Genomic DNA, 24,080 nt, shown 5'->3' with positions numbered 1-24,080 from the left:
TTATTAGTACAATTGAAAATAACTTTTCTATTTGAATGCATTTAGAATGTATAGAAATATCTCAAATGTAATTTATCCGCCATTATTTCCAGCTTCAGTGTCCTTCAGAAATCATTCTAATATGCTGTTTGTGTTCAAGAAACTTTTCTTATTATTGTTGAAAAAATTTTCATATTTTGTCATTTTTCCCCCAGGATGTTTTGACAAATAGAAAATTTAAAGAATGTATTTGTGTATTTGAAATAAAATAGGAATAATAGAATAGTAAGAATGTGTTGCTTCCTTGTTGACATTGTGTGCATTTCTTAAAAAAAAAAAAAAAAAAAAAAAAAAAAAAACACAACAACAACAATGACCACAAACTCTCCAATACCGTAGTCCAAAACTACTTGATTAAGTAAAGATCAACCCACATGTTCAAGTACATCGTTTATTATTATATCATTATCGTCACATTTGTTACCAGCTGAACTACAAAAGTGTAGTAGCTTGTCTTGCATTGCTGCATCATGAAATGTTCCTTCCATTGACCCTCATGAGAACATGCAAACAAAAGATAAAGAGCGATTGCATGAGTATCTTTCACTCGATGTAGCTTTCACTCGAGCACTGCTCCCTTTTAACACTGTGAGCGGTGTTCAAATCACCTAATGATCAAAATATATTGATATGCTTCCTCGCTGGCTAATAACAGTCAGCATATTTGCTACAGTAGCAGAGAATACAAAAGTAAATCATGCTTGAGAACAAATAAGGCACTTGGGTTGTTGGGTTTATTCTGTCAAACAGACGTCCCTTCTTTAGACTCTTCAGCTTCCTGTAGACAAAAAAAAAAAAAAAAAAAAAAAAAAAAGTTTACTGATACATTCCATATGAAATAAGCTTGGCAAAGTTTGACAGCCCTACATTTGCAATTGTTTGGAAAGAGTTTATAATGTACCTTGTCATGTAACTGTTCCTGCAGGTTCTTCACTGTCTCGGTCTCTTTGTCTAGCTCTTCCTGAGTGCTTTTCAGAAGCTGTTGAAGTTTAGTGGCTGCCTGGCCGAGGTCTAATGTCAGCTTCTTCTCTTTCTCCAGTCTCTCCTGACACAGACACATGCAACAATATACACTGTTAGAGAGCAGAGCTCCTAAGTACGCTCGTTTAAACGTTATTTGAATGTGGCAACATAATATTGCGCTCTTCTTCATTTCTATGAATAAATCTCTGACGGAGACCTTAAGTTCTGCAGTCGGTCCTTCTCCAGCAGCTTGCAACTTTTCTAACTGAGCTTCGAGATCCCAGACGCACTTCTGAGCCTGAGAGGAAAAATACATATATAAAAGGCCTAAGAATTTTAAATTGTGAATACTAGTCTACATAATAGTAACTCAAATTTTATAAAATACATAAGAAATTAAAAACGAACTAAATTATATACTAAAATTAAAAACTTATTAAAATCTAATGAAAACAAAATAAATGCAATTTTAAAAAAAAGAAAATTAACAAGCTTAACTTAAAACAAAATCAAAATCTCAGATCAACAGTGAAAAGAATTAATAACAAAAAAAAATAACTGGCAATAATACTAACAAATATTTAATTAATATAAAAACAATTACATTTTTAAAAAAGTAGAAATAAATTGAATACAAACTAGTTAAGTTGAAATTAAATCACTTCAAAATAAATCAAGATCAACTCAAATTGAATTAAGTCTAAATATAAAGTAAACCCAAATGAAAGGAATTTATAATAGATTTTTTATTAAATTAGATTAATTTAGGTCCTATTGGTATTTCTATTGATTTCTATTTGCTGGAGACCTTAATAATAATAATAATAATAATAATAATAATAATAATAATAATAATAATAATAATAATAATAATAATAATAGGACTAGCTTTTATGTTATCCAGAATAAAGAGATCCAAAAATCCCTCTGAAATGAGTCACCTGTTCATAGTGCTTTGCAACCTGCTGTCGAATGTCCTCTTCTGTCTGCACTTTATTTGTTTCCTCCTCCAGCTCTGTTTTCACCTGTGAAGTTTCACATTGGGGAGTATAAGATTCAAATTGTCACAGTTACACACCCACACACACAGTAGGACACAACAGCATATAGATGCACACATTAAAAATCGCTCAATACAAACAAACTAAAAAACAACAACAACAACAACAACATTGATCAGGGAGCTGTCTTTAGGCCAGGCAGCATATGACACATAATCCATGCTACACCCTCCTTCACCAAAAGGCTTTTATGAAAGACAAAGAACACGAGATGGACAAAACACAAACTGGAAAATGAAACAGATACAGTTAATAAATGCACAACCAGTATTGACCTGAGTAGACTGTGCACTCTCCTGTTTCTGTACTTGCAGAGTCACTTCCTGTATCTCCTGCCTGACCTGTAACGCACAGCTGTCACTCAAAGTACAAAGCCATGCGTTCACCTGAGACAAACCCAAGAGAAACTTACCAGTGAAAGTTCTGCTCTCTGTCCCTGAGCCTCCGCTTTGGCTGACACCAGCTGGACCTGAGTTTCCGAGAGCAATGCCTTCAGCTGAGAAGAATAAAAACAGCCCCATAGTGAGTCATTTTACCTTCCTTGGGTAAAGACTTCTTAAATTAAACATTATTATAATAGAACCAACAAAAAGAAAGAAAATAAATGAAAAAGTTAAATAACCTTATTAAATCAGTTGGTCGTTTTACCTGAGACATCTCTTCTGCATATGTTTGACTGATGGTTATGGACTCCAGTTGTTTCTCCAGCTGTGCTTCCAAAAGCATCACCTGCCCCTTCAGCTGCAAAGAACCAAGAAATTATACATCTGTTAGAACATGTGCAGTTTCTCATAGAAAGAAAAACTCATCTGGTATTGAAGCAACATGAGTCAGAAACCCGATAACACATCGCCAAAACTGAAGAACAATGCTAAATGTAAGCATGCACCTGATCTGTGTCTTGTGTTTCTGCATTTATCTTCTCGATCGTCTCCTCTAGGACCTTCACCTGATCCAGGGCCTGTGGGAGAGCCATATAGCTTAAAGGGATAGTTAACCCAAAAATGAAATCATCCCATAATTTACACACCCTCAAGCCTTTCTAGGTGTGTATGACTTTCTGCTTTCAGACGAATCCAGTCCAAATTATATATTTAAACAAAATGGCCTGGCTCTTCCAAGCTTTATAATGGCAGTGAATGGGTGTTATTTATCAGTGGTCCACAAGAAGTCCATTAAAGCGCATCCATCCACAATCAAAACTGCCCAACACGATTAATAAGAGGCCTCCTAAAGCAAACTGATGCAGTTTTGTAATAAAAATATTCAATTTAAAACTGCAATCTCTAGCTTCCACTAAATGTTGTACGCTTGTTCACAAGAGAGTGGCGTTCCAGCGGATTATGTAGGACGTAGGTGTAGCGTAAACTCTGCTCAGAAAATACGAAAGCCAAATCGCAGAGGAGAGAGCAAGACAAAACACCAGTCACGAATTAGAAGTCCAAAAGAGGATTTATAAAGAAGAAACTTGGAGGATTCCAATATAAGCCAAGAGGAAACTGGTTTTCCTTTGTTCCTGTAAACAAAACTGGCTTCTCGTGACAGTAGCATATTCTCACCAGATCTTACGCTATGACTGTGTCCTCCACTGGAACATCACTTTCTCGTGTTCACATGTACAACAGTTAACGGAAGCTAGAGATCACGGTTAATAAAGTTTTAAATAAGGATAATTTTCTTACACAAACACATCACATTTCTTCAAGAGGCCTTTATTAACCCCCGGAGCCGGTAGGAGGACTTTTTAATGATGGATGCATTTTTTTGGGGGCTTCTTTTGGACTACTGAAGAAAAAAAAAAAAAAAAAAAAAAAAAAAAAAGGGATGCCATTATAAAGCTTGGAAGAGCCAGGACATTTTTTTTTATATATAACTCGGTAATCATGGGGTAAATTTTAATTTTTGGGGTGAACGATGACAGAGCAAAACCATTCGGTGTAGTAAAAGTTAATTCTTACCGCCTGTTTTTGCTGCTCAGCATCTGAAATCTTTGAATTCCATGTAAGCTCACCGTCCTCGACACTCTTCTGCAGAGCTTTCAGCATGCTCTCCTGTGTAAAACACCATGAAAAATTTTAGAGCTAAAAAGTTAACGTTTACAGAATTTGATATTATAGTTTTATTCTGCGTTTTAAAGATATACATTATGAGATTGATAATGAAGGGGTTATTCTATAGCCATATCTTGTAAAGCAAGATTTTTTTTTTCTTTCTTTCTAGATATTCACCACCTAGTCTGTAAATCCTTTAATTCATTGTGAATTCTTTCTCTTCAGGTCTTTACTGACACCTACTGGCTTGGATGTATGAAAAAAGGCAACCTGATCTCAATATTGCAGCCAAAGGAGCAGTTTTTTTTATTTATTTAGATTTATTTTTTTCAATTTCATTGATATGACTGAAGTCTCATGTGAGTATAAATCAGTCTAAACTGGTAAATCAGTAAAATCTGCAAAAAGTACTTTTTGCAGATTCAAAAAAAAAGTGTCTAGTTTATATTTGAATGATAAATGTGTATCGCTATACCGTTTCACTGAGAGTTGTTCTGTACTGTTCACACTCTGCCTGAAGTGATCTCTGGCTCTCCTCTGACAGAGCGAGTTTCTGCTGCAAATCCTGACACATATTTTCAGATGAGCATCAAGCATGAGAAGGAAAAAAACGTGCATTGAAGATATGTGATGATGATCTCTCACCGTCAAATCGGAGCTTGACTCTGTGTGCTGCTGTTCTGCTGGACTGTGTGCCAGGGTCTTCTGTGCTTCATGTGTGAAAGCTTCCAGCCAGTTGGACTAAAACATGATTTTTTAAATTAAATGACCCATACCTGCTCGAAAACTAATCAACACGTATTAAATGTCGTTAAAAAAAAAAAAAAAAAAAAAAAAAAATTCTAACCTGTTGTGTTTCTATGCTGATGTGAGGGAAGAGTTTCTGGAAGGCGTTTCTGGTGTCTGTCTGAAAAGAGCTCAGCTGCTGCTCAATTTCACTCTGTACACACACACACACACACACACACACACACACACACACCTTTGATCACTTGAACTGAATTATACCACATGAAATGTTTAGTAGTTTTAGCCAACTACTGCATTTTGATGATAATGAACATGCCATTCTTCATGGTTTTTGTGTAGATGAACAATTAAGTGTGTGTTTATACGGTGCGTGTATATCAGGGTTACCTGTGTAGCCTTGGATTGGCTCAGTCTTTCTTCACTCAGCCTCTCAGCAGAAGCCAAAGCCTCCACCGCAGCATAGTTCTTCTCACACAGCTCCTGAACACACACATCAAGACACAACAATCAGATGTGGATAGATTTGTAATTTAGAGCCGAAGGACTAAGGGATAGACAGATGAACTGGCAGGTATTTAGATATGGATGGACAGACAGGTTAGATATGAACAGATGTGCAGAGCAGATATGATGGGCATAGATCGATATAGACAAATGAGTGGGTAGATTAGGACAGACTTGATGTAGACAGAAGGGTGATTAAATACGCCTGGACAGATAGGCAGTAATGGACAAGTTGGATAAGTATGGATAGAAAGGTAGAGTATAGATGGATTCACATTGCTCTTGGCCTTAATTCTCTCCATCTCTTCTTTAAGCTGTTGAAGTTCCTCCTCCAGTGAGATCATGCGTGCATCCTTCTCCAGACTGACACCAAAAAAACCAAAAGTCATTATCAAAAGCATAAAAAAAATAAAAATTTAATTTAAAAATATCTAAAAAAATAAAATAAATAACTATTAATAATAATCTCTTACTTCTCAAATGGTGCCTCTGCTACAGTGGTACCAGCCTGTTGATATACAGTTATAAATCAATTAACGTGTTACGCACATGGAAATATTAAATTATCAAATGCTCCACTCACACTTTCCATTTTATCCAGCTGAGCCTGTAGGGATGCCACCAAATCCTCTTTCTCTTTCAGACTGATGGAAAGAGAGAAAGAAACTCAATCTAAATAGTCTAGGAAACCGACTTAAAGAAAGCAGCAGCTGTATTGCATACCTGGTTTTAAGTTGGTCGATCTCTGCGGTGTATTCCTTCCGTTCGGTGTTGGCCTCATTTACCCTGAAAAAACGGGTCCATGTTTGGATCAGAGACTAGAGAGCTTCATACGGTATGTACAGATAACTGAAGTTCTGGTGACAATAGATGTGATTGAGTCCATCTTAAATTTGAAGATATCATACCTATTCAGAGTTTCCTCAGCCTGAGTTCTTTTTACGGTGTCAAGCTCCTCCCTCAGCTGATGAAGCTCTGCGTCCAGTGAGGTCAGCTGGTCTTCCCTCTCTTTCAGACTGCAAACAAATACATCGAAATACTACCATCAAAAAAAACAAAAAACAAACAGTAGTAATAAAAACGACACATAGTAATTCAATCATATGAATCCAAACAGAGTTCACATTACCTGCTCCTCAAATGTTCAACCTCCTTCTGTACGGAATCAAAACAGGGATGAGAACAGTATAATTATTCATTCCGAAAGTTACATGCAGTACAGTATCTGATATTAACCTGATTTTGGTGCATTGCAATGGCAACCATATCAGAGTGACAAATATGTGTACCTGGACCTCCGCCTGTTCTGCTGCTTCCGTCTCCACAGAGGGCTTTTCCTGAGACAGCTGTGCTCTCAGTATCTCCAGCTCTTCACATCTGTCTTTCAGCTCCGTCTCTGTAGCACGCATACGCTCCTGGAGTTCTAAAAGAATAAATAATTCCCATTTTAAAAATTACAAAAACATAAAATGCTACAAATAGAATATGGCTCCTTTAAATGTCTTCTAAAACTGACTTTTTCCCCCATCCGGGAACTGAGTCAAGGGACCACTCATATTCATATCAAGAGAAAGATGTGTGTGTTTGTGTGTACTGACCGGTGAGGGTCTTGGCTTGCTCCTTTGCTGCGTCTGCTTGAGCCTGAAGGGTGGTGCTGCTCTGCTGAGCCTCACGGAGTTCCTCAGTGACGTGATCCAACTTCTTCTGCAGAGCCTGCTTTGCTTCCCCATGGGACACCTAAACACAGACAGAAGGACTAGTTAAAAGAACAGTTCACCCCAGAGCAACCATTTAAAATTGTGTAAAAGCTCAAAATTTAAGTTAAATCTAAAGCAAAGGATAGTGCTTTGTGTTTTTGGAGCCTGACAGTATGTGTGGCCTACTTTTGTTTGTGCTAGCTGTTCTTCGGCAGCCGCCATCTTTGTTTCCAGAGTCTTCCTGCTCTCTTCTTCAGCTTGCTGAGCGGCCGTGCGCTCATTCAGCTCTTGGCTGAGATGCACACAGTCCTGACGCAACTTTGCCAACTCTGCATTCTGCCTGTGTGCATGAAAAAGCCACAGATTCACATAGAAGAAATGGATGGATGTGACATTTTATACACGGAGGCAGGTTCAAAGCTAGTTTGGGGTGTGTAGACCAGATTCGATCCTGCATCTCCATAGCATGTTCTAACAACTGTGATTTCTGCACCAATCAAATGCAATTTCACAAATAGTCAGATGGTTGACCTAGACCTTAGTGGTTGCTAAGGTCTTCTGAGAGCATTTTAGCTCATTGCTGTATGGTTGTTAGTGTGTTCTGGGCAATTGTTTACTGGTCCAAGTCAAAGAAACCCAAGCTCAAATCTCTGGTCCCTAGATATGTCTCCCTCTGTTCAGGTTATTGGATTTTTCCCACCCAGTTTGGCATCCACCACTTTTTTTAAATCTATAGGGGAGTGGAAAGAGTTACACCAAAGTTTGACACTTCATTGGATACACTATAAGGTTACGATGGCAATACCTGCTTTCGGCCTGGCTAGTGGCTTGATTGAGGGCATCTCTGAGAATGGAGTTCTCCTGTTGCAGACGGGCCAGCTGAGCATTCGGTCCGTTCTCCAGCTGCTCCTGCAGGCTTTGGATCTGTGGCCACACAAACAAACAAACCATTCAATAACCTGACAACATACTAGTCAGCTTCGTGAGAAGGAACTTGTGAGAAGCTGGTGACCTTGCTGTTGAGCTGTTGTGTCTCCTTGACATGCTCCTGGTCAGAATCCTGTATACGAGCCTGAAGAGCAGCAATCTCCTGGCCACGGGTGCTCAGCTCAGAGCTCATATGGGTCTCTATAGATGTCACCTTGCTCTTTGCAGAACTCAGCTCCTATTACCCAGAACAATGTGAGTCAGAGATATTGTTTACCAACCAGATCCTCAAGTTTAATGTCAATTTGCCAAATAGGACATATTTTTGATCAACGTCATTATTGGTCCTATAGGACAACTCAAGTCACTCAAGCTTGATCAAGAGTGGAAACTAGCTTGAACCTTGTTTGTTCAGCTATGCATGTTGATAGGTGTCACCTTGGTAAGCTCCCTGACACGGGTCTTGGCTGCAGCTACGTTTCCCTGCTCAGTGGTCAGCTGCTTTTCCTTTTCCTCAAGCTGCTTCTTCAATGCCGCCATTGGGTCACCCTTTTGAGATGCCTACCGATAAAAGAAGGAAAAATATATGAGTGCTAACAGAAAGAGACAAGTATTAGGGGTTTGAAGAATGGTTGATCTGGTGTAGAATTTGTACCAGTTGCCAGGAGTCCTTTCCTGCCTTCTTGCTGATGATCTCAAAGAGTTTCTGTATCTCTGACTCATTGAATGATGCACTAGTCAGACTGGAAACCACAGTTTTATATGCTGATGGCTGGGGAGCATCGACCATTTCCACAGAAACCACTTAAAAGAAATTCAAAATTAGGATGGACTGATGAGGGTATTGCAAGGAGTGCAAGTTTAAATGGCTACCATTACATCTGTCCTAGATTCAAGATGGATATGTCTAAAGGAAACTCACCTGGCTCAGGCTTCTTCTTAGACTTCTTTTTGGTTGGAGCTTCAGTTTTGGGTTCTTCAGCTTTAGGGGGGGCAGCAACCTCAGTGGCAACAGCTGCTTTCACTGCCACCTCTGCAACTACTGGTTCCCGTTTAACTACAACTTCTGGGACCTCTACAGGTTTGACTGGGGCCGGTTCCACCTTGGCCAACTTCTTCTTTTTCTTCTCCTTGGGGAAAGGAGCATCCTCAGTTGCAACAGCTGCTTTCACTGCCACCTCTGCAACTACTGGTTCCACCTTAACTACAACTTCTGGGACCTCTACAGGTTTGACTGGGGCCGGTTCCACCTTGGCCAACTTCTTCTTTTTCTTCTCCTTGGGGGAAGGAGCAACCTCAGTGGCAACAGCTGCTTTCACTGCCACCTCTGCAACTACTGGTTCCACCTTAACTACAACTTCTGGGACCTCTACAGGTTTGACTGGGGCCGGTTCCACCTTGGCCAACTTCTTCTTTTTCTTCTCCTTGGGGGAAGGAGCAACCTCAGTGGCAACAGCTGCTTTCACTGCCACCTCTGCAACTACTGGTTCCACCTTAACTACAACTTCTGGGACCTCTACAGGTTTGACTGGGGCCGGTTCCACCTTGGCCAACTTCTTTTTCTTCTCCTTGGGGGAAGGAGCTAGTGGGGCCACCACAGCATTTACAGTGGGAGGGACCGCACACTTAACAATCTTAGGAGCTGGTTCAGGTACAACAGGCTTGGGTTTAACTTCAGGTTCAGGAACAGGCAAAGGTTCAGTTTGGGGTTCCAGTTCTAGTTTAACTTGGGGCGCTGCATTGGGCTCACCGTTCTCAACCACAGGTTCATGGATAGGCTCAGGCTCTGAAAGGTTCCCATTTGGCTTCTCCTTCTTGGTCTTGTTTTTCTTTTCAGATGCCTTTTTCTTCTTGTCAGAGCGCTGGGGTTGGATCTTGTCAGAGTCATGCTTCTGTTTGGCCAATGCTTCCTCATACGATGTCTCCTTCATGGAAAATGTTGACACAAGCGTAATGCCAATTGCAGAGAACACCATGAAGCCACCAAACACCACAATTCCCAGAGTTTGAGGGTCGTACACATCCATCTTTGCGCAGTCCTTTCCCTTCTAATCCCGATCCTACAAATATGCAAACAAGGACTATTTAATGTTAAGGATTGTTGAATGTTAACAACAACAACCACGTCCTAGCATTTCCTACAAGTACCAAGAACTTTTTTTAAACATGAACTTCTTTTTTCTTGAACAGACATAAAAAGCTACACTAAAACTTGTTGCATTTTTGCATCATAACATTTACATTGAGGCAGATGGCCAATTTAACAAGTTCTATCCAGTTGTAGATGTCTTCATAAATGGGCCTACATAATGTTTTGAAATATATTATTCAAGAAACACTAAAGTGTTGTTAAACTGGTATATTGGTCTTTAGGATACACCTGTTTGTGTTGATGCAGTATCAAGATAAAGCAAAAGCTTTCAGTTACTGTCAGAAATATCCTACAAGCATATTTGTCACCTAGAAGCCATATTTCCATCTTGGTTGTGTATTAATCATTTGGCTAGTCATGTGTTGTTGAGCTTACATAAAAGGGCAAAAAACTGGTTGCACAATGCTGAGTGGGTGGCAGTAAAAATGATGCCTTGAGGCACTGAAAAATCTCCTCCCCTTCAAATTAAAAAAAAAAAAAAAAAAAAGTTAATTTCCCTGAAGCCAGCACCGCCATAACTTTTTCCCACTATTTCATGCAACACCACACTGAGACCACGGTCCTCAACATTCCTCATTCACAATCAGTTTCCAGAGGACAGGTCTGTGTGCAGCAGACCATAATAACCTTCCCCTAACCTCACGCTTACACTAGCCTGGAATTTCTATAGAGGGGGAATCTAAATATCTGCCTCAGGCGATCAGGTAAGGAGGAATGCTGATAGGGCTTAAACTAAATACTCTTTACAGCATATAACTTAACACATGCATTATAAACTGCTTTGTTTTTATAGAATAGCCTTAAAGAGCACCTTCAAAAAGCCCTGTGGTGGTGCTATAGCACTATGATGATACCAGATGGTGATACCACAGTACTTGTTCCAAACAATATTTATGAATTACTTCAAAGAACCCAATATTATTAATATGGTACATGTCCAATAACATGGTAACACTGATGGTTTGTTAGTGAAAGCGCATGGAATGTGATCATGAACTCCTCAGGTCTGGGTCTAAAGAAATACTGTATCAAAAAGTTTTTAAATTTTTTTCCTTCTTGCAAATACTTTCCTGAAATGATCACAATTTTGGATCCACATGTGAAGACCAGAAGAGAGAAACCTTAGCAGACAGGAAATACAGAGCTCCTATATGCAGGACACATACTCCACATCAAATGAAAGCAGGCTGCTTTCTTTTGTCGGATATTAACCCTTGCAGGAACACTGCTGACGTTACATAAGAACCACCAATAGAATTCCAGCTCATCTGCTCTCTTTAAAGCTTATTAAACAAAGCGGTTTTATCCCCCAATTTTCAACTTAATGATTACTTTGGTTTGATACAATCGAATAGTTTGTTATTTTTTTTAACCATTTTCTTCTTGAATGAACTGCCACTTAAGCATCACACATACAGGAGAATATTAGACGCATGAACAACGCAATGAAAGGTAATTGGAAACTAAAGGTAAACAGGGATATATGATGATTATTAAGTGTTAAAGTCTAAAGACGCTTTTAAGGATAAAAATCATTTCAACATTTTAAATCAAATGCAAAAAGACAGAAGGCAGAAAATCCCGTTACTCAAAACGGTACTATAAAGCCAACCAAGGCACATCAAAAGGAAGTATGAAACTATAAAAAATAACAGACACGTTCTCTTCACGCAGAAGCAAAACTTTTGAATCAGATCACCACAACACACAAGTTCAAACTAATTAGAGAATGCAAATTATTTTCAAACACTACCAACCTAAACAAGGACAGTTTCAACACCACCGTTAGTTAGACTGGCAAACTTTAGCCACTTGATATTACCGCAGCACTGGTGGAGAAAACACACATAAAGAGTGATAAAACGCTTACCTTAGGTCAAACACACAGTGATTAAGAATCGCCGCTGACTTTTGGAGTCGTGGCACTTTTTGCGCAGCGCCCGCCTATGAAGGGGATACGCTATCTGATGCTCACATCTGATTGGATGAGCGCCTGTCAATCAAAGCTCTTTAAACCAATCGCGTCACGCATAGTATCCAAAGCATACGGTGGAGCTGAGGACCGACTGCGAGTGTTTTGATGGAAGTGAATGATGGAAGTGTTTGAAATATTAACATAAAATATCGAATGAAATACTTCAAAAACATTATTTAAACATTGAAGACTCCAATTTTGTAATATTGCCCTTACAAAAGTATTTTGGTGGTTAGTATTACGGTAGTTTGATATTTCATAAAGACCGGCACTTTTGTGGGATGGGCTTGGAGTATTTTTCTAAGACAGTTTGCCCCAATCTCTTTCTAAAACACTTACGTATTCATTTCATTGACCTATTTTTGTTTAAATGGCAACCATATACGGTTATGGTTTGAGATTTTACCCCTATTTAAACCTCGGCCAGGCACAAGTCTCAAAGCCACATGGTTAACATTATTAATTTCTGTATTCTGGGCTTCTTAGGGTTATGGTTTTTGGTTTAAACGCTTACCGTAGAAAACAACACTACAATTTGAGAGTTAAGGTGCAAGAAAGCATGTGTCATCAGCCTTGACTGAAATAGAAGGGGAGAAAATTGGGAAACATGTTTGCTAGCAATTGCAAAAACCATTATCTTTCCCCTATCAGCGTCAATAAGGCTTAAATGACAACATGTTCCTCTCAAATGTGTGTAGGTGATGTAATTATTAGCTCTGAAGACTTCCAGTAATCTGTGATAGCTACAGTTTACACTAAGGGCAAAGAAATGTCACAAAGATCAATAGTTCACATTTGTGCGAAGAGAGTCTAATTGTGTTGTGCTACTGTTTGTTAGGTTAGGTTGTGCTGTATACGTGGTGAAGATGAGAAATAATTGACTGAAGCCACTCCGAAAATGCATGCTTGACCTGTTATTTATTGAGTAGCCTAAACAAGCAGGGTCGTTTGCTGCTCTGTTTTCTAATGATTAAAGCCTTTGCTAACAAATTTATACTGAATTTGTAATGTTTGTGTGATTATTGTTAGTGGTGCTTGCTGAGATGCAACCATTATTGAGTTAAATATCTTAACAATCCCCTAAGATTGAGAACTTAAGTGTGCAACTCAGCCTACAGGTGAATGTCAGCTTGAAACATGTATCTTGTTGATGAGACATGCAATTACTTTTTAAGTATGGAGGCCTTATATAGACACATTATGAGGCATACTATAACATGAAAATTATGTGCAATTAGCAAAATGTGCAATTAGCGAAAAGTCAGAATTTAAGAGAAATACTTACAATTTTGAGAAATAGATTCAATTAGGCAAAATAAAGCCACAGTCAGTTTAGATAAATTTGCAATTGTGACAAAATGAAAGTGTGAAAAGTGAGATAAAATTGCAGTGACGTTACTCTAAGATTGTATTTTCCTTTGCATGTACTGCATCTATACACATAATATGTAATTGAGTACACCAAATAATCTACAAAATGATGCAAACTCTTCTAACAAGAACATTTTAGAGGTTTTATTCAGCCTGCCTCCATTTAAACCTTGCATCAGTCCATGTTCCCCTAAAGCTTCGCTCCAAAGGTCATTGAACTTTTGGAGATACTTCTAAAACACTGTCAACATTGTACAAATCCACCCACTCGCACTAACACAGAATCTTTATTTTTCTCGGAACCTGTTTAAAGCGAGGCCAGGTAAAACATCGTCGCTCATCTGGAGGGAAGCCATTCACACATCGTTTCCAGACCTGATGAAGAAAAGGACAGTCTACAGATCAACAAACAGCCAGGGAATCAGTTTACTTAGTACTGAGACATCCCTTCCCATGCTGATGTCTTATTACAGGACGCTGCTGAGTATAACCCAGCTGATAAGTCCGCTTCCAAGATGTGTTGATTGGACGGCACATCAAAAAGGCATGAGATAATATTGAAAAAAATGAAAGACGGACACAGGAGCCATACGCCAAAATACTTGTTCCTGGTGATAATGATGTGCTATGACAGCCTTTCAGAGATAACAGTCCCTTTATTCACCGCCAACATGCAAATTGAAAGTCTCAAGGCAACATATCTGCTTGACTCCAATTTCCCAGTTTGAACCCAAGCGGTTTATGGTCTTTGGGAACAACCACATCTGCCAGCAGTGGTAAATACAATTACAGAGCTGTGGAGTACACTGGATGTTTGCTTTAGCCGTCACTGACGAGGGGTGTTCCATCAAACAAACCTTTATTACAACCCCACAGGACATGCAGCGGAGCAACTCCAAACACCAGATGTGCATGTTCATCCTTCTAACCCAACTCATCGCACAGACACATACATATTCTCCACAGTACAACAATTGACTCTAGTGACACTTGCATTGTGGGTATGCTAGCACTTTTCCTTTTCTTGTCTTTTCATTAAAAAATAAAAAAATAAATAAACCTAGCAAGGCGTTCAATACTAGACTAACTGAGACTGGTCATGGCACTTGTATAGTGTTGTTGTTCTCTTGTTGACCCGGCTGCTTCTATTGTTCTCATTTGTAAGTCGCTTTGGATAAAAGCGTCTGCTAAATGATTAAATGTAAATGTATGCATGGTCAGGCAAAAACATGCCGACATGAAGGAAATTCAACACAAGCACACTACAGGATGTAGACACACACAGATTTACATAAAGAATATAATAATTATGCCTATTTTATTTCATAAAAAATGGTTGGACATTTCTTTAAACTGAGCTTACAGAAATTACTGTTGATGTCAAAACAAAAAACACCGCTATCATTCCAGGCTTTAATTGTGCAGAACATCAACATCGTTTTCAGATAAACGTTTCGATTTTAAATCCATTTTATAAAACATTCTAAAAGGTAAATAAGAGCATTCTGAAAAGTTATTTCAATGCACTATAAAATTATTTCTTGATGGTGCAAATAAAAGGATTATTTACAAGAAAATGCAATTTATGCCCCCCAAAAAAAATCACGTTTAATTCAGTGTTGCTTGTTATTTCTTATTTAGAAAAATTTCTAAATATTTATTTCAAAGTAAATCCTACACCAAAGATCAATGCATGATAATAGCAATTTAAATTGTATTTAATTAATCAATTTTGACTCTTTACGTGGATTCAGACTTGAGGCAAGAGGAAGTAAAGAATAAAATAAAAAAATATCTTGTGTTTAAGTTTTAAAACTTGGTGAGGATGCAAAGATGTTTTTCAACAAAACAACATCTTTGCTTTGCCTTCTTACTGATTTTTGTTGACATATCAATAAGCAATCAGTCTTTACACCAGAAATTGTATTTTTGAATTGATGAAATAACCCCATCGAGTTGATAAGCATGTTGAACTAGACTGAAAGTATTAAATATGTTGCAACAACAGTCAAATTCGGTCACTGCAATCAACAGTACTAGGAATAGCACATTATCATATTTAGTAAGTATGCAGCATGTACAGTGTGTCTTTTATTAACATTTTCGCTATATATATGTTGCGACAATGAGATGCATAATAATATTGGGTCACGTATGAACTGGAATATGATAGATCCCACTATACATTGAAAATCAAAGCAAGCAATTATCAAAAGATGACAGTATAGCCCTGCGCATGCGCACTACCTCCTGACCGGTAGGCGGCAGTGAAACACCTGACATCCTATTGAAGCCACCACAAAAGAATCCACTCCATTCTGTTTCCAAAGTGCACTAGCCTTTTATGATCCTGCTGTATTAAACATTTTTCAGTAATGCTCAAAAACAATGTCCACGGCCTCTAAGGTGGTCCTGGGGTTGTCGATAGTGCTCACTATCAGCACCGTCGCAGGAGTTCATATCAAGCAGAACTGGGACAGGCAGGTAAAAACACGCTTGCCCTGCTAGCCATATGAACACCATGCCTTTATCTTATGAGGCTCTGTTATTCATGTATTCATTCTTGTTTCCTGTAGTGTATAGTATGGATGTATGTATAGTATAGTATGTATGGAAACAAGTCGAGATGTGAAAGATAAATCTGTTTCGCTTTTTTATCTAATGCATTAAGTACAAAAAACATACTTTCCATATATTAACGGCAGTTAGTAGTTACAGATATTTTGGATCATTTGTTTTGTACGGAGAACTACTTTATTTGAACTTTGGCAGTTGTTTTTTGCATTTAGTACGTGTGTTTAAGCTGCCGTTATATAACAAATACCGTTTTGGTGTTTTATAAACTTACCATTAGCTGTACCTTTGATATTACATTAAAATATCACATCCGAGTAGCATAAACTGTGGAGTGTTTATTTGTAACAGCACGTCTGTCACATTCGCAGAGGCTGCGCGAGGGAGTTCTGCGGGATCTGGAGCGCGCGGAGCGCAAGCGCGAGAACCTGCGCGCTCTCGACGAGCAGATCCAGCTGACCAGACAGCTCGTGAGCGAGCGCGACGGACGAGAGGCTGAAAGCGCGCCACCACACAATCCATAAACAGACTAGGTAGACTGCTACAACAAATTATTATTATTTTCTGCTAATTTGAAGTTCTATAACTGTTACTCAGGTTCTCTCACGATTTCAGCAATGTTTTAATAAGAGTCGCCACTGAAATACCGTGGTTACAATTTCCACAATGGTAAACTGTGGATACTGATCGACAGAATATACACAGAAAACGTACACTCACTGCCGTTCAAGAGTTTGGGATAAGTCAGAATAATAAAAAAAAATTATCATGGCTGCATTTTTGTAAATCAAAAACAGAAGAAAAAAAAAAAAAATTGAAATATTATTACAAATTTGAATAACTGTTTTCTATTACAATATACTTTAATATATTTTATAAAAAAAAAAAATCTGATGCAAAGTTGATTTTTCAGCATCATAACTGCAGTCTTCAGTGTCACATGATCCTTCAGAAATCATTTTGATATACTGATTTATTATCAATGTTGGAATCAATTGTTTTGCGGTTTAATATTTTTTTGGAGCCTGTGATGCTTTTTCGGGATTCTTTGATGAATAAAAGGAGCAGCATTTATTCAAAATCGAAATATTTTGTAACTGTACACCACTGTTCTATTTTTGAAAGAAATTAATACTTTTATTCATCAAAGATATGTTCAATTAAAAAGAAAGTAAAAACTTGCATTGTTAGAAAATATTTATATTTTGAATAAATGCTGATCTTTTTAACTTTTATTCACCAAAGAAAATCACAGGTTCCAAAAAAATATTTAGTAGCAAAACAAATGATACCAACACTGATAATAAATCAGCAATTCTGAATGATTTCTGAAGGATCATGTGACACTGAAGACTAGAGTAATGATGCTGAAAATTCAACTTTGATCACAGTAATACATTTCGAATGCTCATCAAAACCTAAAAATGATTGTGATTATTCTGTCAGCTGTCCCAAGCGTCTGTCAAACTGTATCTAATCACTTCCTCTTATTCTTTAGATTAAAAAATGGACGCAGGGGACCAGAGGAGTCTCGCGTCCCAGGACGAAGAGACCATGTGCACGTCAGCCTCTGAGGGTCTGGAGGAGGGTGAGGTGGAGGGAGAAACTCTGCTCATTGTGGAATCGGAGGACCAGACGTCCGTGGATCTGTCTCATGACCAGAGCGGAGACTCTCTGAACAGCGACATCGGGGAGGACGGGGAGGGAAGCTGGAACGAAGACATGTCATTCTACTGCGACAAGTGCCACAAATGGATCCCGGCCGGTGAGACGAGCAACGAAAGGGGGCGACACATCTGACACGCGCTCATGTGACTCGTGATGCATTCGTTCACTCAATAAAGACTCATCTGAAACAGTGCTTCGTCTCAGAGCTGTCTTTCTTTTCTTTCTCCTCGTGTGGTTCAGCCCAGCTGCGTGGAGAGCAGCCGAGCTATCTGAAAGGAGACAACTTTTTCAAGTTCACCTGCTCGGACTGCGCCGAAGACCGGAAGGAGAGCTTTGAGAGGATGAGGCTGACCTGGCAGCAGGTACACAATCTAGAGCAACTAAAATAAATGAAACCATATTCAGTTAGCAAGACTAAAGTATCTGAAAGAACATTTCAGAGTCTGTTCTCAAATATAAATTGCTTTGTGTAGACTTATGCAACATTACTTTAAATACAAATCTGATAATAAAGACTAATGAGATGTGATGCAATTCTGTCTCTGAATTGTTTGATATTATGTTTATAGGTGGTGATGTTGGCCATGTATAACCTGTCTTTAGAGGGCACCGGACGACAAGGTTACTTCAGATGGAAGGAAGATATTTGTGCTTTTATTAGTCGGCACTGGACGTTCCTGCTTGGTTCCAGGTGAGATTGAGAATCAAAAACCTCATATTTTGTTTAAGAATCACTCCAACCTGATTCTAAAAGAGAAATATCTTTACTTTTTATGATTAAACGCTCAGAAAAAAGACGTCCACATGGTGGAGCACCGTGGCTGGGTGTCTGTCTGTCGGCAGCCCAACGTTTTTCCGTTCGGGAGCGCAGGAGTTCGGAGAACCCGGCTGGTGGAAGCTAGTTCAGAACAGGCCACCTACTCTACGGCCCGAGGGGGAGAAAAGCTCTGCGGCTTCACTCAAAGCCAAAGGTAGTAGTAGTTAACTGATATACTGTAGGTTTATTTAAAAAATTTGTCATAACAGAAGTAGCGAAAGATGGTTTTTTTTCTTTTTACATATTGTGACAAACATATTGATTACCTTCAGGTGTGTGAGGCTAATTGTTGATTGATTGCTGCTCAAATTTCTTTCAATAAACTACCCATATTTTTCGGACTATAAGTCCCACCTGAGTATAAGTCGCATCAGTCCGAAAATACATCATGACGAGGAAAAAAACATATATAAGTCGCACTGGACTATAAGTCGCATTTATTTAGAACCAAGAGAAAACATTACCATCTACAGCCACGAGAGGGCGCTCTATGTTTTCAGTGTAGACTACAGGAGCAATGAGAAAGCATAGAGCGCCCTCTCATGGCTGTAGACGGTAATGTTTTCTCTTGGTTCATTTATCTCGGTTCATGTTAAATTAATTTTGATAAATAAGTTGCACCTGACTATAAGTCGCAGGACCAGCCAAACTATGAAAAAAAGTGTGACTTATAGTCCGGAAAATACGGTAGAAGTAGTAGTGATTTTGTGAGATTTTCATTTTAGTAGCCGCTATTGGTAAATAACTAGAAGAATAACAAAATGCAGTAAATGGTAAAACCATTTGCGCTACAAACCAGGGTGTTTATGATTATGAGAATACCTTTTTAAATTATATGATATCAAATAACAGTTTGCATTATTAAAATGGATAACGGACTGTTTTCATGCAGCTTACACATTCATTTAAGCTAAAAATGGCCCCGTCCGCTCTTACATTAAAAATAATGTGGATCGAAGCCATCGTTTAAACGTGATAACATGGCTTATTGGTATCAGTGATTTAATATGTAAATGCATTTTTGTAATGCTGTAATTTTTCCTCTTTATAACATTTTTGGATCTACATGCTGTTTCTCCAGCTGTGTCAAAGCCGTCCCTGGACCCCATAATCACCGTGGAGGGTTTGCGGAAGCGTGGAAGTAGGAACCCAGTGGAGAACGCCATGCAGCTGAAAGAAAAGCGTTCCCGAACACAGGAGGCTAAAGAGATCCGGCGTGCGCAGAAGGAAGCGGCCGGGTTCCTAGACCGCAGTGCCTCATCCACACCTGTCAAACTGGGCAGTCGTGTGCGGCGGTCGGAGCCGTATCTGGAGAAGGGTGAAGTCATTGACTTTTCCTCTCTCAGCTCCTCTGACAGAACCCCGCTCACCTCTCCCTCCCCCTCCCCGTCGCCCGACTTCTCCGCCCCTGGAACGCCCGCCTCACACTCTGCCACGCCCAGTCTGCTGTCAGAAGCCGATCTCATCCCAGATGTCATGCCTCCTCAGGCTCTGTTCCACGGTGAGTTGCTGCACTTGCTAACTGAGCGAACAGCTGTTTATGACATGTTAGACGCCTGATAAGATGCTGACAAAAAGATGCCATAGACTTACCATGAGGGACAAAGGTTTACGCAGCCAGCCACAGAAGGCTTCGATGAATACACAATATGAACGCGATATTGCGTAGCTTGTCAGTGATCTACGGCTCTGTCTATTAAATGCCGCTCCATTTGAAAGCAGGTGATGGTGATTTAGCGCTAATCACTAACCAGATTTACTGACTAGATGAGCATGATCATATCGTTAGATATATCGCCTAGCCCTACTTGTAACCACTCCAACTACCGTATTTTCCGGACTATAAGTCGCACTTTTTTTCATAGTTTGGCTGGTCCTGCGACTTATATTCAGGTGCGACTTATTTATCAAAATTAATTTTACATGAACCAAGAGAAACCATTACTGTCTACAGCCGCGAGAGGGCGCTCTATGCTGCTCAGTGCTCCTGTAGTCTACACTGAAAACATAGAGCGCCCTCTCGCGGCTGTAGACGGTAATGTTTTCTCTTGGTTCTTGGATCTAAATAAATGCGACTTATAGTCCAGTGCGACTTATATGTTTTTTTTTTTTCTCATCATGACGTATTTTTGGACTGATACGACTTATACTTAGGTGCGACTTATAAATACGGTATCCTGTCTGTATGGTTTTATATATTGATCATTTATTAATATTTGGTAATAAACAGAATTTTTTTTTTTGAGAGGTAGGCTTTGTCACAGCATTTTGTTTGTTGATTATGTTCATTGTGTTATCTTCGACCAGATGATGAAGAATTGGACGCCGAGGGCGTTATCGACCCCGGGATGGAGTATATTCCCCCTCCCAGCATGCCTTTGGCCACCGGCACCATCATGGTCAGGAAAAAGATACGTCCAGCAGAGCTGATCAAACAAGAACTGGAGAGTGAAGACGAAGAGCGGGGTAGAGATGGTGAGGAAGACGAGGGCCATGATGAAGGCTTATTGCCAGCGGGACGGGGGCGTGGCATTGAGCGGAGGAAGGTTCTCCAGGATAAAGGCGAGGGCTGTGTGTCTTCGCCCGCCCCGCGCTACACGTTCATCAGTCTTTACGAGGAGCGCATGCTACTCCACAGGCTGGAGGCGTGTCCGCAAGCGCTGGCCGTCACGCCACAGGCCAAAAGACTGCATCGCAAGCTACTCGTGCGGCAGGCGAAAAGAGAGCGAGGGCTCCCCCTGCTGGACGTGGATCAGGCCGTGAGCGCTACACTCAGCCTGGTGGGGGGCGTGTACGGGGCACAAGGGGGTTTGGCCAGCCACAGGACGAGCGGAGAAGGGAAATACAGAACCACCAGCCAGGACCTTCGTATACTTGATCGCTTTCAGGTAAGCCAGAAGGAAACATGAAACATGAAATATGAATTATAACTCCTACTAAGAAACTCATGAAAAGTCTTGTTTTGCTCTTCAGTCAACAGCGACCATAAGGAAAGGGTTCTATCAGTCCACGGTGTCATTCTGGCACAGGCTGATGGGTTCTGATGCCTGCATGGATCAGACCATCAAGAGTCCCTACACGTCCAGAGTGCTCAAGCCCTACATCAGGTACATGAACATCTGAACATTTACTCAATCTTAATAACTTAGGATTTGATGCAGCATGGAAAAAGGGATTTTCTTGCACTTTTGAAATATGCAAGTCTGTCCTGAAATGAAGCAAATTCTGTATATTTCAGGTTCGTGAAATGGATTTCTTTACATTCCAAAAACGTTAATTACTTTAGGAATTAAGAACCATAAATTGATGAGCAGTTAGATTATAGAGAGTAATTAATTAATCATTGCATTGATAAAATAATACAAATAAATAGATAAAATATAATTCTATTTTTTTTTAATGAAGTGCTTTCATTGCAGTGTTCATCTACTGTATGTACTGTAAAAATCTGAATATATCACATTAATAATCTTACTGTTACCTTGTTATTTTTTTTTTTCTTAAACGTATGCATTCAGGTCAGTTTAGATAAGAACTTCTGTAACAATCTGTGGTTTCCAGGTGCAAAACATTCAAAAAGATTATTAAAATATATATTTTTACATATAACAATTGTGTGTATACTTATGTATATGTTTTCTTTTCTAAGAAGGGCCTGATACTTCAAACTAAATCGAAGAACGAACTGATATGACGTCTTTTCAAACAAAATCAGGCCGAAACGAAGTTCGTTTCAGCAGTTCGAAACATCTCACCTAACTTTCTGGGGAAGTTTTGGCTCCTAAAGGCACCGACATAATTCAAGCGAAGTTCGTTTTCGTTCTTCGTTTCATGGCAAAAATACGTTTGAAAAGGCTGAGGGACAGTATACTGTTAATTAACTTTACAACACCCCCACGCTGCTGGTGACGGGATATACATTATTTTTTAGACTTTTTCAACATTAGTTAGTCTGTAATGTTGCGGTTTGAGCATAAAAATAGATCTGCAAAGTTACAAAGCTCAAAGACCAATTCATAAGGAGATGTTTTTTTCAACAAGTTGAAATAACTTAAGGTGTGCATCCTTAATGGAAAAGGTTTTTACAGATACCAAAAAAAACAAACAACTAAGCTGCACCCATGTTAACCCATATATATGTTTCTGATAATGTGTATTATTGTGTGTAGGAGAGACTATGAGAGTCGGCCGCTGAAGCTGCGTTTGCTCGCAGAGATCCGTGCGTATCCTCACAGGAAGGACCCGTCTTGGGTCGCTGAACCTGACGCACCTTTAGACTATTGCTATGTGCGGCCCAATCACATCCCCTCCGTCAACTCCATGTGCCAAGAAATCTTCTGGCCTGGTAATCACCTCTTCATCCTGTCAAACACAGATTTGGGTGTGAAACTAGGTTCTGTAGGAGTCATGCGTTCCGTCGTTCTTCTGTTTATCAGGTATCGACCTGTCAGAGTGCCTCCAGTACCCAGATTTCAGCGTGGTGGTGCTTTACAAGAAAGTTGTGATCGGTTTTGGCTTCATGGTGCCGGATGTGAAATACAACGAGGCCTACATCTCTTTCCTGCTGGTGCATCCTGAATGGAGGCGAGCTGGTATCGCCACATTCATGATCTACCATCTCATTCAGGTGAGTCAGAAATAAATCAGCCACGTCGAGGTTACAAGCTTCGGTTGATACAGGAATCTTCCTTTCTCCTTTCTGTAGACCTGCATGGGAAAGGATGTGACCCTTCACGTATCGGCGAGCAACCCTGCCATGCTCCTCTACCAGAAGTTCGGCTTCAAGACAGAGGAGTACATCCTGGACTTTTATGATAAATACTACCCGGTGGACAGCAAAGAGTGCAGGCATGCATTCTTCCTGCGCTTGCGCCGCTGAGGAGCATACACTTTGGGTTTTGTACATTAGTGTAACTTTGTCGTCATGTGACTCAGACGCCAGTCAGGCAGTGTTTGTTAGTGTCATCACATATAGTGTCGTATTTGTTGTGTTATGTCCTGTTTAAGGCTTAGGATTCGTTTTATATTTGGCTCAATGTTTGTTTTTCTGTAAACATACACCAGCATAACTCCTTCTGCATCATGAACACATAAACTATATTAGTTTTCCTTAGTTTAAAAAAAAGTGTTTTTGTATTCACACAATTGCACAGATTAAAGTCACAACCTGTTAATTAAGTATTGAAATGTTTGATATTGTGTTTGGCTCTTTTTTTTTAATACAATTTTCTGTCAAAAGTGCGTTCGGTAGTTTGCTACTAACTAAAAAAAAGTTCTACACGGCCTCATAACTATAGCAATATGAATTAAGATTTTTAAAAATAGTTCTAAAGGTAAAAGAATAGCAGAGTCCGCACCACAGACAGGTGCATCTCAGTAAATTAGAATGTTGAGGAAAACTTAATTTATTTCAGTAATTCAGCTCAGTTTGTGAAATTTGTGTATTAAATCCAATGCACACAGACTGAAGAAGTTTCAGTCTTTGGTTCTTTTAATTGTGATGATTTTGGCTCACATTGAACAAAAACCCA

General features: G+C 39.4%; 3 protein-coding genes across 12 annotated transcripts; 2 read left to right on the top strand and 1 right to left on the bottom strand.

The window, feature by feature from the left end:
* Nucleotides 1–416: 416 nt before the first annotated feature.
* On the bottom strand, nt 417–12,108 carry LOC127942788 (ribosome-binding protein 1-like). 10 transcript variants are annotated; one of them, XM_052538733.1, is made up of 30 exons: nt 12,015–12,108; nt 9,408–10,052; nt 9,171–9,257; nt 8,915–9,023; nt 8,648–8,796; nt 8,431–8,553; nt 8,078–8,230; nt 7,871–7,989; nt 7,252–7,405; nt 6,967–7,105; nt 6,658–6,791; nt 6,498–6,523; nt 6,277–6,384; nt 6,092–6,154; nt 5,952–6,012; nt 5,842–5,876; nt 5,644–5,731; nt 5,252–5,344; nt 4,962–5,054; nt 4,760–4,855; nt 4,590–4,679; nt 4,022–4,114; nt 2,953–3,024; nt 2,712–2,804; nt 2,476–2,559; nt 2,339–2,404; nt 1,944–2,027; nt 1,220–1,300; nt 941–1,084; nt 417–817 (listed from the first exon to the last, which is right to left on the bottom strand). In XM_052538733.1, the coding sequence occupies exons 2-30, from the start codon at nt 10,017–10,019 to the stop codon at nt 782–784; spliced, it is 3,285 nt and encodes a 1,094-aa protein (XP_052394693.1). In that variant the 5' UTR covers nt 10,020–10,052; nt 12,015–12,108; the 3' UTR covers nt 417–781. The 10 variants fall into 10 exon arrangements, with proteins under 10 accessions (XP_052394693.1, XP_052394688.1, XP_052394689.1 ...); XM_052538728.1 differs by having other exon boundaries at nt 9,171–10,052; XM_052538729.1 differs by having other exon boundaries at nt 8,915–9,095; nt 9,243–10,052.
* Nucleotides 12,109–15,777: 3,669 nt separating this feature from the next.
* On the top strand, nt 15,778–16,597 carry LOC127943398 (protein PET117 homolog, mitochondrial). The gene is made up of 2 exons (XM_052539866.1): nt 15,778–15,974; nt 16,436–16,597. Exons 1-2 carry the CDS (start codon nt 15,879–15,881, stop codon nt 16,586–16,588), a joined length of 249 nt encoding a protein of 82 aa, XP_052395826.1. The 5' UTR covers nt 15,778–15,878; the 3' UTR covers nt 16,589–16,597.
* A 973-nt stretch (nt 16,598–17,570) lies between these two features.
* Nucleotides 17,571–23,741, top strand: LOC127943396 (cysteine-rich protein 2-binding protein-like). The gene is made up of 10 exons (XM_052539865.1): nt 17,571–17,829; nt 17,973–18,094; nt 18,302–18,423; nt 18,522–18,703; nt 19,631–20,050; nt 20,857–21,437; nt 21,523–21,656; nt 22,719–22,894; nt 22,986–23,176; nt 23,255–23,741. Exons 1-10 carry the CDS (start codon nt 17,571–17,573, stop codon nt 23,426–23,428), a joined length of 2,361 nt encoding a protein of 786 aa, XP_052395825.1. The 3' UTR covers nt 23,429–23,741.
* Nucleotides 23,742–24,080: the final 339 nt, after the last annotated feature.

The sequence above is a fragment of the Carassius gibelio genome, chromosome A22 (genome assembly GCF_023724105.1).
Source record: "Carassius gibelio isolate Cgi1373 ecotype wild population from Czech Republic chromosome A22, carGib1.2-hapl.c, whole genome shotgun sequence".
Classification (NCBI taxonomy): Eukaryota; Metazoa; Chordata; class Actinopteri; order Cypriniformes; family Cyprinidae; genus Carassius; species Carassius gibelio.
Note: the sequence above shows the minus strand (reverse complement) of the source record. Positions and strands in the feature narration are given on the sequence as shown.

Coding starts and splice junctions, on each gene's coding strand:
- LOC127943398 (XM_052539866.1), top strand. CDS start 15,879: ATGTCCACGGCCTCTAAGGTGGTCCTGGGGTTGTCGATAGTGCTCACT. Junction 15,975..16,435: donor AGCAGAACTGGGACAGGCAG/GTAAAAACACGC, acceptor TCACATTCGCAG/AGGCTGCGCGAGGGAGTTCT.
- LOC127942788 (XM_052538728.1), bottom strand. CDS start 10,019: ATGGATGTGTACGACCCTCAAACTCTGGGAATTGTGGTGTTTGGTGGC. Junction 6,013..6,091: donor ATCGACCAACTTAAAACCAG/GTATGCAATACA, acceptor TCTTTCCATCAG/TCTGAAAGAGAAAGAGGATT. Junction 1,085..1,219: donor GACCGACTGCAGAACTTAAG/GTCTCCGTCAGA, acceptor TGTCTGTGTCAG/GAGAGACTGGAGAAAGAGAA.
- LOC127943396 (XM_052539865.1), top strand. CDS start 17,571: ATGGACGCAGGGGACCAGAGGAGTCTCGCGTCCCAGGACGAAGAGACC. Junction 18,704..19,630: donor GGCTTCACTCAAAGCCAAAG/GTAGTAGTAGTT, acceptor CTGTTTCTCCAG/CTGTGTCAAAGCCGTCCCTG. Junction 20,051..20,856: donor TCCTCAGGCTCTGTTCCACG/GTGAGTTGCTGC, acceptor ATCTTCGACCAG/ATGATGAAGAATTGGACGCC.